The sequence below is a fragment of the Petromyzon marinus genome, chromosome 33 (genome assembly GCF_048934315.1).
Source record: "Petromyzon marinus isolate PM22_M1 ecotype Great Lakes invasive population chromosome 33, UKy_Petmar_22M1.pri1.0, whole genome shotgun sequence".
In the NCBI taxonomy this organism is placed as follows: Eukaryota; Metazoa; Chordata; class Hyperoartia; order Petromyzontiformes; family Petromyzontidae; genus Petromyzon; species Petromyzon marinus.
The window spans coordinates 9,747,826-9,765,381 of record NC_133699.1 but is presented as its reverse complement, the minus strand read 5'-3'; the positions used below and the strand labels follow the sequence as shown (position 1 = coordinate 9,765,381).

The 17,556-nt window shown below is 50.7% G+C and overlaps 1 protein-coding gene across 5 annotated transcripts in view; it reads right to left on the bottom strand.

The window, feature by feature from the left end:
* Positions 1 to 17,556, bottom strand: part of LOC116948426 (papilin-like) — a 20,558-nt gene extending 3,002 nt beyond the window's left edge. Inside the window, exons 1-20 of one of the 5 annotated variants that reach the window (XM_076071510.1) lie at positions 17,454 to 17,555; positions 17,232 to 17,293; positions 16,829 to 16,950; positions 16,060 to 16,502; positions 9,901 to 10,065; positions 8,993 to 9,139; positions 8,648 to 8,818; positions 7,907 to 7,945; positions 7,618 to 7,794; positions 7,400 to 7,441; positions 7,061 to 7,231; positions 6,546 to 6,590; positions 6,259 to 6,429; positions 6,079 to 6,126; positions 5,456 to 5,632; positions 4,345 to 4,401; positions 3,575 to 3,745; positions 3,214 to 3,258; positions 2,739 to 2,900; positions 889 to 936 (exon numbers count right to left, since the gene is read on the bottom strand). In XM_076071510.1, coding sequence (XP_075927625.1) covers positions 889 to 936; positions 2,739 to 2,900; positions 3,214 to 3,258; positions 3,575 to 3,745; positions 4,345 to 4,401; positions 5,456 to 5,632; positions 6,079 to 6,126; positions 6,259 to 6,429; positions 6,546 to 6,590; positions 7,061 to 7,231; positions 7,400 to 7,441; positions 7,618 to 7,794; positions 7,907 to 7,945; positions 8,648 to 8,818; positions 8,993 to 9,139; positions 9,901 to 10,065; positions 16,060 to 16,429 — 2,206 coding nt within the window. In that variant the 5' untranslated portion in view covers positions 16,430 to 16,502; positions 16,829 to 16,950; positions 17,232 to 17,293; positions 17,454 to 17,555. Of the gene's footprint in view, positions 1 to 888; positions 937 to 2,738; positions 2,901 to 3,213; positions 3,259 to 3,574; positions 3,746 to 4,344; positions 4,402 to 5,455; positions 5,633 to 6,078; positions 6,127 to 6,258; positions 6,430 to 6,545; positions 6,591 to 7,060; positions 7,232 to 7,399; positions 7,442 to 7,617; positions 7,795 to 7,906; positions 7,946 to 8,647; positions 8,819 to 8,992; positions 9,140 to 9,900; positions 10,066 to 16,059; positions 16,503 to 16,644; positions 16,795 to 16,828; positions 16,951 to 17,231 lie in introns of those variants that run through there. The other 4 variants (XM_076071509.1, XM_032965093.2, XM_032965092.2 and 1 more) reach the window with 4 other exon arrangements.

The window sequence follows — 17,556 nt, the reverse complement described above, 5'->3', positions numbered from 1 at the left end:
CTACTCCCTTCCGTGCACTGAGACCTATCCCCTCTTATTATTATTTTACATCTCCCGATAACTGCTTTCACTACAAAATAAAAATGCCCACTGCTTCTGTACAGCATCTGGAGATGTGGTCCCAATTCGCTGCTGGGTAAGGCCACATGTTATTGTATTGTACCCATCACTTCCAGATGTTGGAAAGTTTAAGAGTGGACCTCGAAGGTGAGGAGTCATTTTACAACCAGAGGGATCCAGCAAAATAAGGTGACGGCAAGGAGTTCTGGCATCAACAGCACCGACCTTGACCAATTTCTAAAACTCGTAATAGATTTGTTTTTGACAGAGCCGCCCCTCCTTCACGCTGCGGCGTCTTAGAACGCTTCACACGCGATAAGTGACTTGCATTGCATCTCGAATATTTGAAAGGGGGCCCCCCAATGGCAGCAGTCCTTGTGGGCACAAGGAGACTCAGCACCCAGCCTGCAAATGGGCATTATTATGCCAGTAGGAGGGCGTTAAAGTTCTTTGTAATCCTAATTGCGTAATTTTATGGTCATTTTTTTTATTTCATGCATTTGGACCACGACACCAGCACACAATGGCCTGTTTTTGAATAACGTCCAGGGGTTCTTTGACATCAACTTTAAAGCAGACTGTGCATATTCCGTGGATAATACACGCGCGGTAATAACCACGGCGATTGCTGGGCTCGAAACGCGAACCTCTCTCACAAGTGACATATGCAGCAACACCGAGCCACGCTACCGCCCGTTGTTCATACAAACAAGCACCGAACCTCTGCGGCCAGACACACGCAGCTGCTCCACAGATACACAAACTCAGCGCTGCGCAGAGATTCCCTGCGTGAGTGCGACAGAGCTAAGTGTCGGTCAGTGCAGTCACCTCGAAGGGATCCAGACTCATTGACGTTTCTGTCGGCATTGGATTCTGCTGCGCACACACAGACAGGTCATCACACACACACAAAAAGTCATTAACATACTCTTTGTTTTTTTTCGGTAAAGTCACGTAGGTAACATAAAATGAAAACTAAATTAAATCACGACGTTTCGGAGGCAACACAAGCTTCCATCTTCAGGTGGAACAGTCACAGCAAAATAGCTGTATCAAGTGAAGAGCTCTGAGACACCCGAGATTATATACAGGTTAAGGGGGGGGGGAGGAGCCAGGAAGGGACGTGGGTGGGGGGGAGGGGCTAAGTTAAGCCGCCTTTTGTTATGCTGCAGGGGGTTTGGGGGAAGCGATGGTGCGCTGCACGAAAACGAGTACAACACACTGGAAGAAATGTAAATGCCTGTACAATTATAAGGCAGCTAAAGTTTGACTTGGTTGATGACATCTTTCCAATGGTTGCTCAATTTAAAACCATCCTCTCGGTTGAAGTTGTGTCTATGTTTGTATATCTGGATGGCTTCATGGATAAATCTTTGGTAATAACCGGGAGGTTTGCAGAGTACTTTGGTATCGGAGAAAACAATGTCATGAGAACCCGCTGTGTTGAAACAACGATCAGCTACGGCCGAAGAATTCTTTCTGTTGTGTTTCAAATCTGATTTGTGCTCGCGAATTCGGTCAGAAATGTCGTTTCGTCTCCCTGATATAGCAGTCACCGCAGGTACAACTCAATTTGTAAACACCGGGGTACTGTAAGTCAGGAATGACATCCTTTCCAGATGGTATCAGATCACGGATTTTGTGTACTGTATTGAACCGGACCTAGATCTGATACCAAAGTACTCTGCAAACCTCCCGATTATTACCAAAGATTTATCCATGAAGCCATCCAGATATACAAACATAGACACAACTTCAACCGAGAGGATGGTTTTAAATTGAGCAACCATTGGAAAGATGTTATCAACCAAGTCAAACTTTAGCTGCCTTATAATTGTACAGCCATTTACATTTCTTCCAGTGGGCTGTACTCGTTTTCGTGCAGCGCGCCATCGCTTCCCCTGAACCCCCTGCAGCATAACAAAGGCGGCTTAACTTAGCCCTCCCCCCCCACCCATGTCCCTTCCTGGCTCCTCCCCCCCCCTTAACCTGTATATAATCTCGGGTGTCTCAGAGCTCTTCACTTGATACAGCTATTTTGCTGTGACTGTTCCACCTGAAGACGGAAGCTTGTGTTGCCTCCGAAACGTCGTGATTTAATTTAGTTGTTTTCATTTTATGTTACCTACGTGACTTTACCGAAAAAACCAAAGAGTATGAATCCTTGCAGTCACGAAAGCTTCAAATCTAGAGTCATTAACATGCCTGTCATCCGTAACGTATATTGACAGAATAACTTTGCAGGCAACAGCCCTGTTTTTGAAGAGACCCACCGACGCAGGTGAAGAGTGCATTTTGCACTACGCGCTGCCTAGAAACTGCACTCTCAAAACGTTGGAACTTTAGCAATTACATGACACACTGTGGACATTCGATTTCCACGATACATGTATCCTGAGCATGAGAATCGATTACAATTCACATTTATTTTCTCAGGAGCAGGGCCAACCAAAAACCAGAGGGGGAGGGGGCAAAAAAAGGGCAATTTGCCCCAGACCTCACACGACAGAGGCCCCCAGGATCCTGTGGGTGGCCCCATCCAGTAATGCCCCATCCATGACTCTCAAAGCAGGGGTCAAACAGTTCAATGGAAGAGAATGAGGAGTTGGGGGTGGGGAAGCAAAGACGGCGTGGGTATCTGGGGGACCTGAGGGGCAGGCAGGAGATGGGGGGCCTACCGGAGCAGGCATTCAGGCAGATCTCTTCTGTCAGGTAATTGTTGAAACCGCCGGCACAGCCTCCATACGTGAACTTGGCGCAGCCGCCGGTGCTGTCCCTGTAGTACCAGCGCTGGAAGTGGGCCCGGCATGGCCCAGTTTGGGGCTCCGCTTTGCAGAGGTCTGGAGTCGGTGCAGGTGAGAGCACAACCAGACGCACACAGATGCATTTACAACAACAATTACAACAGTCTCCATTTAACACTGTGCGGCGGTGACGTCACCACAGCACCTGTGCCAGACTAGGTGTACTTGATGTCGCATGAAGTGAGGAAGGCTTATTGGCAGGTCAGGAAATAGACCCAAGTGTTCAGAGTTGACTGACAAATGCTTGTATACACAAAGATAAAGATACCCCATGCAGCCTTTAACAGAAGTTTGCGGTCATCAGAGTTAAAGCAGTCAAGTTTTAGGTTTGTAAAACAGGAGTTCAAACCTTCGTTGGAGTTGTCCGAATCAAACAGCCTCGAGGTGGAGCCTCCTGGGAGCAGACAACAAAAGGGATCACTCCAGCGCCATTCAGCACATTTGCAAAACACACATTCTTTCACAATAATTCGAATGTATAAAGCAGCAAACATACAGCAGCACATCACTTTGTGTTTAGTTTGTTGTCCTTCTCCCCTACAAAAGAAGTTTAACATACATACTATGCCGCACAAGACAACCTCAAAAGCATAAACGGCTCGCAAACAAAACAAAACACGTGCAGAAATGTTTTTTTTGGGCAATGCAGAATATTCAAAAGCTGTGGCTGTCAAGCGGGAAGTCTCTGGTGCCGTAACTTATCGTCACACCTTTAGACGGTCCACAGTTTGCCTTGCAGTCCGCCTCGTCTACGTAGTTGTTGTGGTTGCCACGGCAGCCGCCGTAGGTGAAATTCTTGCAGCGGCCGCTCTCTACGTCGTAGGTCCAGCGCGTGAAGTATCCGCGGCACGGGCCCGTGACGGCCTCCATCAGGCACGCCTCTGTGGACAGCGCTCGGCGTGACGACGGTGGTGCTTCGTTCAGGCTGCATTTGCCAATCAGATTCTGTTACGTTTCAGTATTTTCCCCGCCCGACTGTGCTGTCGTCGCCATGTCACGAGCTGAGCAGTGTAACCCAGTGGTGGCTATGCATGTGGCCTGTAATCCAGTACTGTGGAAGCAGTGAGGGTTCGTGGATCACCGCATAAATGTTGTGACACTCCCTTCCCATGGGAGTCAAGGAAGTGCAATACTCTGACTTTTTAGAATGCGGTTCAGTAAAGTGAGGACTAATATGTATGGGATAGAGTGTTGCCCCCTCGCACACAGCGGTTTACTATGGGTGCTCTGGTTTCCTTCCATATGTATAAAGGCTCTTTAAGTGGCTGAAAACATCTGAAAAAATAGGACCGCAGGGCTCAGGCAATTATTGGCGCCAATCACCACCTGCTGGCTGCCTTCCAGCCTGTCTGCAGTTCATCAGCGTTTGTGAGATGCAATTTGCATGAACGACGCAATAGAAAAATCCGCTATCATAACGGTCCACAGAAGAGGATATCACAGAGCTACCTAAGAAATCCCTGCGAGTGCGGTGCATTACCTGCGTCGAGCTTGTGCACCGCCAAGCGCAGCTGGCCCTCTCCTTCGCCGATATCCACTGCATCACCACACGACAAGCAGCGGGGGCGCGTTAACCCTCCCGGACATGTCACAGCAACGCACCTCCATGTACGAGCGACGCACGCTTCGTCCGTGAGTTCGGCTCCTCTTTTGTTGTCGTAAATTCCCCCCCCCAGTTTTGTCCCGTTTGTGCCGTGATAGAAAAGCCAATATCTTAATTGTCTGAGCTACAATTAAAACGTAATTTACATGCAGAAGGAAATTTAACACTATGGGGTTTTTTTTACACGAGGATTGGTGACCGGGCCGAGACCATTAATTCGTCACACTTGGGAACATGGATTGATCACAAATGGCCGAAACCTGGTATTGAATGCAGGATCTCAGCAGTGCTGCCTTAGCATTCTGACCGTTGAGCCACCCGACCACCTGTCTGCCAATTTGATCATTTAGGCCAGCCTAAACGTCTTCCCACTCACACCAGCTAGGCGGCCGCACTGACTAATCTTCACCACTTGCCCTGAGCTAGTGGTAGCAATTCAACTATCCCATGGTAGGGACCATCCAAAAAGCAGTAACTGGCTGTTTAGAGTTTTCACAAAATAAAAATCGGTTGACCGAACCCCAGTTGGAACCTAAACTCGAAACTGCGATACCCGGAAGGATTAACCAAAACGCCACCAGCTCAAAAACAATATAACCCCGCGTTGTCTATGTGCCCTCCACACTCGGACCCCTGGCTCCTGGTGGCCTTGCTATGTGTGTCCAAATGCACACAGTGGTGGTGCAGCAGTCGGCATACTTGCGCGACGAATACAGCAAACTGAGTTTGAGTTCCGCCCACAGCAAATGCGAGTGGCGAGTGATATCAGAACCAGTCCTGGGACTCCCTTGAGTCTACTCGGCCTGAATTGAGCACCCGATGTAGGATGTAAACATCAGCACACGCAGAGACAAAGACAGTATGGCGTAATACAGGCCACACCACTGCAGGCCCAAGTAGGTGCTCGCTAACGGAACTTTCCCCAGCAGCCTGTCAGAAGCTACACGGGGGATCTGTGTGCTCCGAGCCCGGTCCCCGAGCTCCTCACCGAATCCGTCTTGCAGGCCGCACATGGCCACGCACTCAGTCTCCTCCAGAAAGTTGTTGAAGTTTCCGCCGCAGCCTCCGTATGTGAACTCCTTGCAGTGGCCGCTCTCGGCGTCGTAGGTCCAGCGCGTGAAGGATCCGCGGCACGGGCTCGTGACGGCCTCCAGCAGGCAGACGTCTTGGACGTGGAAAAGCCGTCGAGTCATCCAACACGAGGAAATGAGAAAACAGGAATTATTTACTACTACTATTATATACTACTACGACTATTTTGACTTACGAGGTAAGGCCCACTGAGCTATAGAGCTCTTTTTCAGAAACGACTTGGCTATCACAGTGATATTTGCTTCATTGCTGTACTTTTATTTGTATTGTTTGTCATTTTGGTAATCCATTTCACTGAATTGAAGATAATATGCTGATCTCTAAACTTGACCTTCATCCTTAGTTGTAAGCTTTAAGAATGACCATTATGACATCATAGAAATATTAAGTTATCTACTCAATCGTTACGGGATTGAGTGGTGAAAGTGACGTCATAAATGGCACAGAAAAGTGCCATCAAAATTCCTTTCCTGAACCCCATACGAGCTCGTTTTTTTTTTCATTTGTGCCGAGTCTTACCGGGAGGGATCTCTGTGGCGACCATGTGGATTTTACCATCGTCGTCCTCTGCAAGAGAAGGAGGTCAGTGTCAGCGTTACATCGTCCAGTTGCCAGACCGACCAAGGTTTCGGTTCTCGAATTAAACATTTACCGAACAATAATTCAACGTGCGATGGTATCTGCACGTGCGCAGGGTACCCAGCGATCGGCCGCATGTGACCATGCACTCCGTCTCCTCCAGGAAGTTGTTGAAGTTTCCGCCGCAGCCTCCGTAGGTGAACTCCTTGCAGTTGCTGCTCTCAGCATCGTAGATCCAGCGCGTGAAAGAGCCTCGACAAGGCCCCACGGCCTCCTCCAGCAGGCAGATGTCTAATCACACACGGAGTTGCGTTCGTGACCCGAAAGGATCGATGGTAATTTATAAACGGTATCTTAATGATGGGGGAGGAAGCAGGGCGAGCTGCCCGTGACCTTGTGAACCTCACCTTCTGGAGGAGCCATGGTCCTGAATACGAGAGCGTGGTCGGCACCTGTGAGTGGAGAGGAGAGATCCCGTGAGACCCCAGCTTGTGGCTCCGAGAGGCAACGCACTCGCAAACACGTGCTTATCTCGAGTGGCACACTTTGCACCTGCTTATTGCCGGCAATCTCCTGCAGCATTGTACATACATGGCCAACTCCCAAACTGCCAGCAGTAAACGGCCATTTTAAGTAAAACAAGAGTGTAGCGGTTTGGATTTACGATAAAAAAATTATGGGAGCTTTCGATTATTTTCTTTTATGTTTCCCATCTCTTAGGTGCGCACCAGTTTTCCACCACGTGCCTCGGTTTGTGCATTCGGTTGTCGACCTGCGTCGCCGAGCGTGTGACCACAGAATCACCGTGGTTGCCAGGAAACCACGTGTCGTGCGCGGCGATAAGTCGCGGAAAAACGCAAACGGAAAAAAATCGTCATTGCCCAGCAACGCCGGCCCGCATGCCCCGCCCGCTGGTACCCACCGTCGCTCCGTCCGCAGTCCATCAGGCACTCCGCCTCCTCAAGGAAGTTGTTCTGGTTGCCGCGACAACCGCCGTAGGTAAACTCCTTGCAGGTGCTCGTCGCGGCGTCGTAGGTCCAGCGTGTGAAGGAGCCACGGCACGGGCCGGTGGTGGGATTCAGCAGGCACACGTCTACCCAGGCAGGTGGACGAGTCGAGCGCATGAGGAAATGGGCAAGAGAGGCAATGGGCACAGGCGGGAACAGGCACAGGATGGAACGTGCGCGGGATGGGAACGGGTACGAGAGCAAACGTGCGTGGGAGGGAACGGTCATGTGTGTGAAAGGGATGACAGTCTTACCGGCGGGGTCCAAGTCATCCGGCTTTATCCGGGACCTCGCCGCTGCAACAGTGGCAATGCCAACGCATTAGATTCAAAGCTTTTAGAACGAAGGCCTCACAAAGTACTTGACAATCCCACTGCAATGCAGAGTGGCAACAAGATGAATACATGATAAAAAAAAAAACTAATAAAAGCACATATCATCAAGACGGAGAAGAGGGATGATGGGGCTGTACCGGTGCCGTTTTGCAGGCCGCAGGTCGTTAGGCACTCGGCCTCCAGCAGGAAGTTGTTCTGGTTGCCGCGGCAGCCGCCGTAAGTGAACTCGGAGCAGGAGCCGTTGATCGGGGTGTAGACCCAGCGGGTGAACGAGCCACGGCACGACCCTGTCAACGCCTCCAGCCTGCAGAACTCTGACGGCAACACAGGGAGACAGAACGCGGGACGTGAGAGACAGGAGACGCACGACCAAGGCTCAGGGCCGTGGAGAGTGGCAGTGCAGAGTGCTGCAGCGACGTGAATTACCGTAGCTCTGCAGCGTTCTTCCTTTTCCTGACATCGGTTCTGTAACGGGAGCAAAAAGAGAGGGGAGTTACTTGGATGGGTTCTTAATAATCATCAGCGCAAACCGGTCAAGTTTAAAAGTTGATTTTGAGCAAACAGAATGAGAACTCAAGAAAACACGATGAGTCTCATTTTCAACAGTGACCTGGGTCTGCAAAATGACAAAAACAAACTAAACAAAGTTCAGAAATGGTTGTATCATGCCTTAATAATGAAGATGAAAATCAAGGTATTTATTTACATCGCATCTCAAGAAGCTGTACAGAAACAGCAGGGACATTTATTATATATCGAGGCAATCATTCATATATTATTAAAGGAAGATCTTGAGCCTGGACTTGAACAGGGAACAGACAGCACGGGCGGCTGGTGCAAGGAAGTTGCAGACTACGGAGGGCAGCAGAAAATGAATTAAAGACTCAGTCTCAAGACGCTTTTATCGCGTGATCCAGCATTGGGGCCAGTTGTATTTTAAAGAAGTATTCTGCACATTGGATGAAACTGGAGTGCCCGGAAAACACCTGTTGACACGAGAAGATAATGCTCAAAGGTCTACTTGCCGTACTCCGATCTCCCAGCTGCATCACAGCCCCAGTGGGTGTGGCAGTGGAGTGCCACCATACCCAGTTCCCACATTTCAGTGCCCAAGAGCAAAAGGCAGGGCAGCAGGTGCCAGAGCAAGGCCCTTTGCAACGCTGTTACCTTTTTGCAAGCCACAGCTGGAGAGGCACTGCTGGTTGCTGTGGAAGTTGTTCCCGTTGCCTTGGCAGCCGCCGTACATGAATTTCTCACAACCCCCAGACTCGGCCGAGTAGAACCAGCGCCAGTGGCTGCCCCTGCACGGGCCCTTATCGGGCATGGACAAGCAATCATCTGCCACGGGTGGCAGGTGTGAAACTCGGTTACGTACGCACATTCCCACCACCATGACCGCTCAGGCACCCGCGGCCCGACTCTCACGCGGTGAAATACCGATACCGAAACACCGGGGGCGCAATGGATATTAACGGCGGAGGGCGGTGGCGACAAGACGGTGCCGTCGGTTACCGGTAGAGAATGGCGGGGGCGGCTCGGAGAAGTGCTCCTCGTTGGATTTCTGTTCTGGGGTGGAGGTCGTGGGTGGGTGATGTTCCCCCTGTCCCTCCTCCTGCACACCCACGACTCTCTGGGGCTCCTGCACCTGTGGAGCTGCACCTACATGGGAAGGGAACGTCAGACGGCGATGTCCGTCCACAAGCGAGTGAGCAGCGACCGCTAGATTTGCGTGCGTGAAAGCATGCTCCCGAACGGCACACGGGGAAACGAGACACGATGCACCGTGACAGCGTACACGTGCACGCTCGGAGACTAAAAGAGTCCAGTGCATGAATACGGTGGTCTCAAAGTTCCTATACTTCTTACACCAATGCCAGCAAGCGGGGTGCAGTCTGCGCAGCCCCATAGACTGCCCGAGGAAGCAAGATGCAACGCGACGGCATCACCGTGGGTAAAGATGCTTGAACCCAGATCCAAAACGACTCGCGTCGACTTGAGTAAAATAAAGATCTCCCGAAACTCAACTCGGACAACTAACGTTGATGGATGACTCACGTTGGTTAACCACGTGGTGCTTCCATGATTTGCCCAAGTAGTCGAGCTATCGCACAAATTGAACAGGCCACATGAGGTCTACCATGTCACAACATCCCACTACAATCATCTCCACAACAGTAATCGGGTACGAGAGGGCAAAATTGGCGACCTTGGCAATACGATGTGTTTTAACATCGGTGCGCTCAATCACTTCTGCAACTGCAATGGCTCTTTCGCAGTGACAGGAGTGACCGAGTGTGGCAATCGGCGGTGGCCCTACAAGGATATTTTCAAAGCCCTATTCGGCCCTTGGTAAGGCAAAGGTGGCCCCCCTCCGCCAATTTAAAAGCGTACGCGGCACGCTGTGCAGCAGGCGAACTGACCCTCCCCGCAGCGCTGCAGGCATTTCTCCTCCAATTCAAAGTTGTTGCCGTTGGTCTTGCAGCCCCCGTAGATGAAGGTCTGGCAGGAGCGGCTCTCTCTGTCGTAGAACCAGCGCGTCAGGCGGGCACGACAATGTCCCACCTTCGGAGGCAGCTTGCAAATGTCTGCTTCCACACACGACGGGAGTAGAAGATTGTCGCTCAGTGGTGCCAGTGTTGAAATTTATGGCACCTGCCGCCCAGGGAACGTTGCACTCAGAAAACATTTTAACTGCTGCGTAATTGTCGGACATTGGCCGTCGATTCCAATTATTATGCTCACGATACACGCGTTCAATCAAGAATGATGGCTTGTGGAGGCCTTCATGCAGCAGTGGATTTACAAAGGGATAATAAATATGCTAATTGTATGCTAATGGTATATGAAAATAAAAGAAAAAGGCAAGACGCAATGCAAAAAGAGAATCGATTCCTGAACCAAACATTGACCCTAAATTGTCACATCTCTGGGGGGGGGTGGAGGGGTGACTCATCAGATGAAAGTGTTCTGGCCTTGTGTACTTAACACCAGGAAACGGCCTCTGCATTCATTGCTACCACGCGAAATGTGCAAGATGCGACAACTTGCCCTGTTATTCAGCGCTAATCCGCATCCATAAATAATTTAATTCGCAGTACAAAGTGCGAGCCTCACAAGGACACTGCCGTGTGTCTCACCTGCTTGGCAACAGACCATCAGGGCACACACACACACACGGGGCCCATACCAGGAGGTTCACTGACACGGCACCACGCCTCCTCGCTAAAAACCTGGTGTTTACAGCCAGGGCTAATAAATGGAGCGAGAATAACCGAAAACAGCCGCTAGTGTGGTGTGCCCTCAGCAACTCTCCACGTCTCAAAACGTCAAAGTAACTTTGCCACGTGGTTGGAACGGCGGAACTGCGGTTTTAAGTGACGTTGATTTTGTTTAATCCAGGCGAGAACACAAGAGACCAGGATTAGTCTCATTTGCAAGTGTCATCTGGGCCACTCTTGCAAATTACAAGAGCAAAACAAATAAAATAAAGCGCTGCAATAAACAAACTGGCAGTGAGAACAAACAAAAAACTTATCACCAGTCCCCCCCCCCCTCCCGGCCCCAGCCCTTCACCAACCCGGACCGGACCAGCATGGTAAACTCCAAGCAACAGGCCATGGGGAGGACCTTTATCCAGCCGTGTTTTCACAACAACAGGCCGCAGGTGTTTAATTTCAATGCATGTTGTTTCGACGACAAATGCTAACCGCAATCAATTGTCGATTCCGGAAGTCAGAAACCGGTAATTGTCGAGAGGAATCTGCACCGATCGGGCCCCACGAACGCACAAATGATACGGGCGGCTCACCGCACGGTACATGTGTCCTCATTTCAAAGTTACAATTAAAGGGGCAGCCCTGAAATTGCTCGCTCACACCACTGCTGGCGGAAGGGCCTTCACTGGCGTGAGCTCCGGGGGGTATTGGGCCTACTCTTCAACTCTGACCAAGACGTCTCGGATGGAGGTGGGCGTAGCCACACTTTACCCGACCACACGGGACCTGCCAATCGACTGAACTAAGGTGAACTCATTTAGCCTGCCGGGTGGAGAGGAGGCGGGGGGGAGGGATTTAAGAAACTATCCCCCTTGATTAAACTGCTGGCGCTGGGAGTTTAAATCCAACTGGCGACCTGGATTGAAAGCCCAGTGTGACAATGATTGCAACTGCTGTGGCAGCTCCCCTCATTTCCCACTTAAAATGTTAAACATGCTGAGTTTATTGTTTGAGACATTTCTGCATGTGCAACAAACTGATAATCATTTTTTACCGGGTTTTATCTCATCTTCGGTTGTCGTGGTGGTTGGCGGGGGGGGGGGTCCCAGATGCTGTCACCCTGTGGTTGTCTCGCTTGCATCAAAACAACTCCATCGAGGGCTTAAATTTCAGGTGGGTCTTTCTGGGTCGGTAATATCTCCACACCCGGCACACCGTATCTAGTATACCGTGAACTACAGCTGCAGCTACGACTGGACACGTGCCACCTTTTTCAGTCTACCGGTGACCCAGAATAAATACAGTAAGAAATGAAGCCCTTCCCCCCCCCCGACCCATTCCACTGTCTATCCGAGGTGTTTACTATGGGCTAGGCGACCGCAGGAGCATGCTGTGACGCAAGCGGTCCCAGGGATGTGATTTGTGCGTTTCTCTCTCTCTCTCTTGGAATGTCCGCGGCTGCTCGGGGCGAGTAATGGGTCTGCGAATTCGAGTTTGTTTTTCTATACAAATGTAACCCATAATTTGTAACAAAAATCTTCAGCACACCGGATGAAAACAATGAGACCGACCGTCCTGAACGGGTACTCGCTGCACACACGCAGGCGTACAAAATGAGGAACGTGTCACGTCTCTGGCCCGCTCGATAAACAAGCGATGTTATAGATAGAGGCAGGAACACAAACACAGTACACGCAGCACCAGTGCCAGCGGCACACACCCTGGCCGGGCTGGCTATACCAGCAATATCGACCACAAGTAGGTAACACAACCATGAGAGCGTGTGGGACATGGGTGACTTGGCAGTGGATCTGGGCGGCGATGAGGGTAGCGGTCGTCCTGTTACGTTTTCAGTGACAGAATGTGGACCGGTTTTGAGGTGACGCACACCTGTGGGAAGCCAGCCAACGACATTGCATCTACAGGGCTCAGCCGCTCAGCAAACTATTATTTACTTTCAAAGTCTACGTACTGTATTCTCCGGATCATAAGACGCACTTCTCCCCTGTAAATTAAAGGGAAAGTTGGGGGTGCACCTTATAATCCAGTAGCTGTGCGTGACCAGATCTGTATAATTTTATTGACACCGGGCATAAGTTTGCGGTGCATTTTATTTTTTGGAGAATCATATAATCCTGAGAATACAGTAATATAACTTTGAATCTATTTTACATTAACACAGTATGTAGATTGAGAAAGTGGCCTCAATCTGACAAAATAATTACATTTTAAAGCGCAATGACGGGTGTGATGGTATGGGGGGGGGTAGTGGAGAAGGCTTAGATGATAGGGAGAGTGACTCATCATACTTCGGGAGTAGTAACTGCGAGTCCTACGGTATTACGACTCATCAACCTCCCACGCCACCATCCACTCAGACAAGTGGTGGTGGTGGAAAGCTTTGAGAAGTGAACATATTTCAAGCAGCTTCCGTGCGTATGGCATGTACAGTATATCTCTGAACACAGCCACACCTGACACCGCTGTTGTTATTAATAAGAATACAGAGCCGATGTTGCTCCCATAGATGCGCTTTTAAAGTCGTGTCACTCACGCAGCGTTTTGTCCGACCTTCGTGTAATGGTTTCTGTCCATGCCAGTGGAGGGTGGCGGCTGTGGCAGGTGGTAGGGCTTTTAAGAGAGGTGAGACGACAGAAGAGATACAGACAAGAGATGGAGGTGTAGTGAGATTCGAAAAATTTGGACAAAAGAGATGAGATATACAGGTGAGACATAAATGTAGTGAGGCAAGAGAGAGACAAAAATTGAGATGGAGAGATGCGGACAAGATAGATGTGAGAGATCAGTTGCCTTTTAAAAATATATATGAATGGGTTTGTAATGTCTATCGTATAGGAATTTAGCCGATACTACACACACCCCTAGATTATTTAAGACTCCCTCAAGCTGCTTGGGGCTCCAGGTGTTCGCACGGCTTGTTTTTGCTTCACGCCGCTATTGCTTGGAACCAATTAATTATGTAACAAGCAAATATTCCCAGATTGGCCAATCACATGAAGCAGTGCGTTTCGGTACGTCTGCTAATTCCGGTTCATGCCACAAAGAACACGTGTTTATGAAACTAAAATATGCGCGTAACACCAATTATAAGTGAAACCATTGACCGTCGATGATGTTGATGTTCATTCGTGATTCAGGGTCGTAAATCGATTAGAAAAGTTTTTTTGACACTGTGGTGAATGTCACGGCCACTAGTGGCTGCAGGAATAACATGAACACGTTACATACGAATACAAATTTAAAAACATTGATTCTTAAGCGATTTGACATGCATAGCAAACTTCAGAATCAAGACGGGCATGAAAATGCAAGCATCATTATACCTACAATAATGGGGCAGTGCGGTGATGAGGTAGTAGCATCCATCACCAGACATCATCAAGATGATGGTGGTGGTGGTGCTGGTGGTGAGTCTAAACGCACAGTGTGAGAGTGGTCTTTGCTACACTGCTCTCCGTTAACACAAAAAAAAACTTCTAACGATTGATTTATACAGCGTCGTATGTGCAAATTGTATCTTACAATCACTGAGGAACACAGACAAGCTGGAAGGCCGCAAGGTGGTGATCCAGCGCCAACAATTTATCTTCAGTTCTCTTTACATTAAGATTAGTAGTGAGTGCTTATATGTGTGGGATGAAATCGGAGCACCTGGAGAAAACCCACGCATATGATGGAGCAACACTGTCCCACACAGAAGGGACAGATGATTTAGTCCACATTTGTCCTGTACTGCATACTGCTCGCAAGCCACAAGTATGGCTCTTGGGTGTCCACAGGGAGCCTCGGAAACTTTTTAATTTGTCCAATCCACCAACCCTCGCCTCCAGTGCTGGATAACGAGATCGGGTGCATTCTGGGCGATTTGGTCATAGGCCCAATTTAAATATCTGCCAATATAACATCACAGAGATAACCAACGTCCTACTGTAGGTAAGGAAGAGTGTACGCGTGTAGTGGGGCCTGATTGCTGTGTTTATTGCTTAATATTTACACAGCCGCCATCTCTACCATTACCCTCGGTGCTCAAACACCAAGAGCATGAAATCCCACACCCATGCTCCGTGTAAACGAGACCCGAGCACTATGGTACGTCTTGGTCACACTTCTCAAGGGACACACACTTCTCAAACTCTCAAATCTTGGGTCCCTCTCAACACATGAATTGAGGGGCCACTGTGCAGCTCATCAGCTCATTGGACTTGCATCACATTTTGATTTCAATGAGATTAGCGTGCAGACCGCTCCCTGTAATTGAGCAGCGGCATTACCAAACGCACCCCTTTTATCACAATGTGTAATGGGATCTTGCGGAGCGCGGGGTCTGCTTGTGAAATATCAGTGTGATTAAAGAGGCGTGGCACATATCATGTTGGTTGAGAATAAGTGACGGACGATCGGTGAGGATTAGTGACGGATGAGGATATGCGATGGGTGAGGATTTGTAACGGGTGAATATTTGTGATTGTTGATGATTCGTGATGTGTGATGGGTTAATATTAGTGAAAGGTGAGGATTCGTGATGGGCAGGGACTTGTGATGGGTGAATATTCGAGATGGGTGAGGAGCACACAGATTGTTTCACGGCAAAGGCCCTACTGATGAGACTGTTCTCCAGCGTGGCCATGATCGCTCGCCAAGCAACACCAATATAAACAAAGGGAACCCACGGCTGTCAGGACCCTTGGCTGAATCATTTAGTGATGGGCCCTAAGAAATACACATTATTGTGCTTTAATAAAGGCATCTGTTGACAATTATCCTTCCTACTCGTCCACCTAGGTCACCCACTTTGACCACACAACACCATACTTCTCCCCTCTGATCCCCAGAATGATCCACTCCATTTGCCCGCTAAAACTGCCAACAAATAATCAACCACTAAAATCAAACTGCCTAATTACCAGGGGGGGGTCATCGGACATCAGAGGGTCCCCTAGGCTAAAACGTCAGCTGACCATTGCAATTACTGAAATGTGGTGCAAGGCGCGTTGAGTTTGAGGAATTTAAGCGCCCTGTACATATAAATCCTTATCCTTATGACCACCCACCTCACTAATTCGCCCTGAAGTCAATGCCCAACCCCGATCACCATCATCACCAACTGGACTCATCGATACTGACCACCATCATCACCCAACCAAAGCACCATCACCCACCAAAATCAACCACTAACCACGACCGCAAACACCCACCTGTAACGTTCACCATGCCACCCCAACACCCTGTTTGCTCACTCTACTCCTCGCTACGGGGGCCCTCTGCGCTGCCCCAAGCTCCCAACCCCACTCCAGACGAGGCCCTCGTGCCCACGAGGAGGTGGCCAAGCGAGTGTCCACCTACCCTGCTCGCTCGTCGGGGCTTCCCCCATCTCCTCCGCGGTCGCCGGCTGGATCTGGGGCTCCACGAATCGGACCTTGCTCTCCTCGTGGTCTACGAAGTTGCACGGGACGTCCTCGCAGGCGAACAGCTCGCAGGCCCTTTGAGGCCCCAGCACAGCCGTGTCGCAGCGCGCCATGGCGCAGCACAGGGCCACGCAGGCGTCCTCATCGGCCACGTCCCAGGTGCCCAGGCCCTCGCCGCCCGTCACGGCGGTGGCCTCTATGAGCGAGGGTAGGCACGGGGGACCGTCCTGGGACTCGGCCGTGGCCGCGAGCAGAGCGGAGAGATGCAGCAGCAACAGCAGTGCGGAAGAGTGGGTATCCGAGCCCATGGTCCCTCGTACCGCTTGTACCCTCCTCCTTCTCGTCTTCTCCCTCCTCCTCCTCGGCGGCGGCAGATGGAGGCTGTGGTGGGTAGAGAAGGCAGCCTCGGTTACCTGTGTAGAGGGCCCAGAGGAGACAACGAGCGAGCGAGCGAGCGCGGAGGGTAGAGGAGGGCCCAGGAAACAGCGGCAACCCCGCGCGTCGTGACGGGCGCTGGGCGGACCTGCTCAGTGGCGCATTGTCCCCTTCCTCGCCATGGCCCCTCCTCGGCTTTGCCTACGCCTCGCCTCCCCACCCACCAGCCACCGCTTTGCTGTAGTTTTACCTGGGCGAGTGGGGGGGGGGTTGTGATGATGGTGGTGGTGGCAGGCGGGGCCACGGTGGCGTGGGAGGGGAGGGGCTCTCACCTGAGCCGGCCCGCCCGCCTGGAGGAGGCTTCCCCCCCCCCCCCCCCGGGGGTGATTGACCCCTGGGGTGGTTGACCCCTGGGGTGGTCTCCCCGCACCGTCGTGACGAACGCCGCCACCTCCTTTAGGAAGAAATTTGGACGACTTTAGCCGGCGGTCACGGCTCCCCAGCGCTCCTCGCCGCCGACGAGAGGAGACTCGATTCTCGCGGAGCGTGACACGCCAGTGGATTATAGTGGAGAGTAGTCGCAACGAAGCTGAGGACGGCCGCTAGATGTCGCTAGATAGATGACACACTCACTCACACACAACTAAAAGCCCGTCAACAACCACATTCCATCATCCGCGCGGTATGATGGATGTGCGTATGTCGAAGAGCGTAAGGGGGGGGGGGGCGTCTTACTGCACACACGACGAGAGGGCTTCGGGGGAGAGTTTGAAGTTTGTGCTGCTGCTGCTCCTCCCCTGATGGGAGCACAAACAAACAGTGGTTTCGTCTCTCGTCTACAGTTTGGTGGCTTGTTATTTTTTCATTTACGGGGGAGGTGCGCGCATCTGTAACATTAAAAAAACCCGTATAATTGGCGGACGTTTCGGGCAACGGCCCTTAATTCGTGGCACTTACGAAACGGCGTCTAGATATGCTCCTCGGGATTTAAAAGAATAACGAGAACAGACTCGCGTCTTGAGATCAAGCAGCCATGTTCGGGGGACAATGACGTCATGCT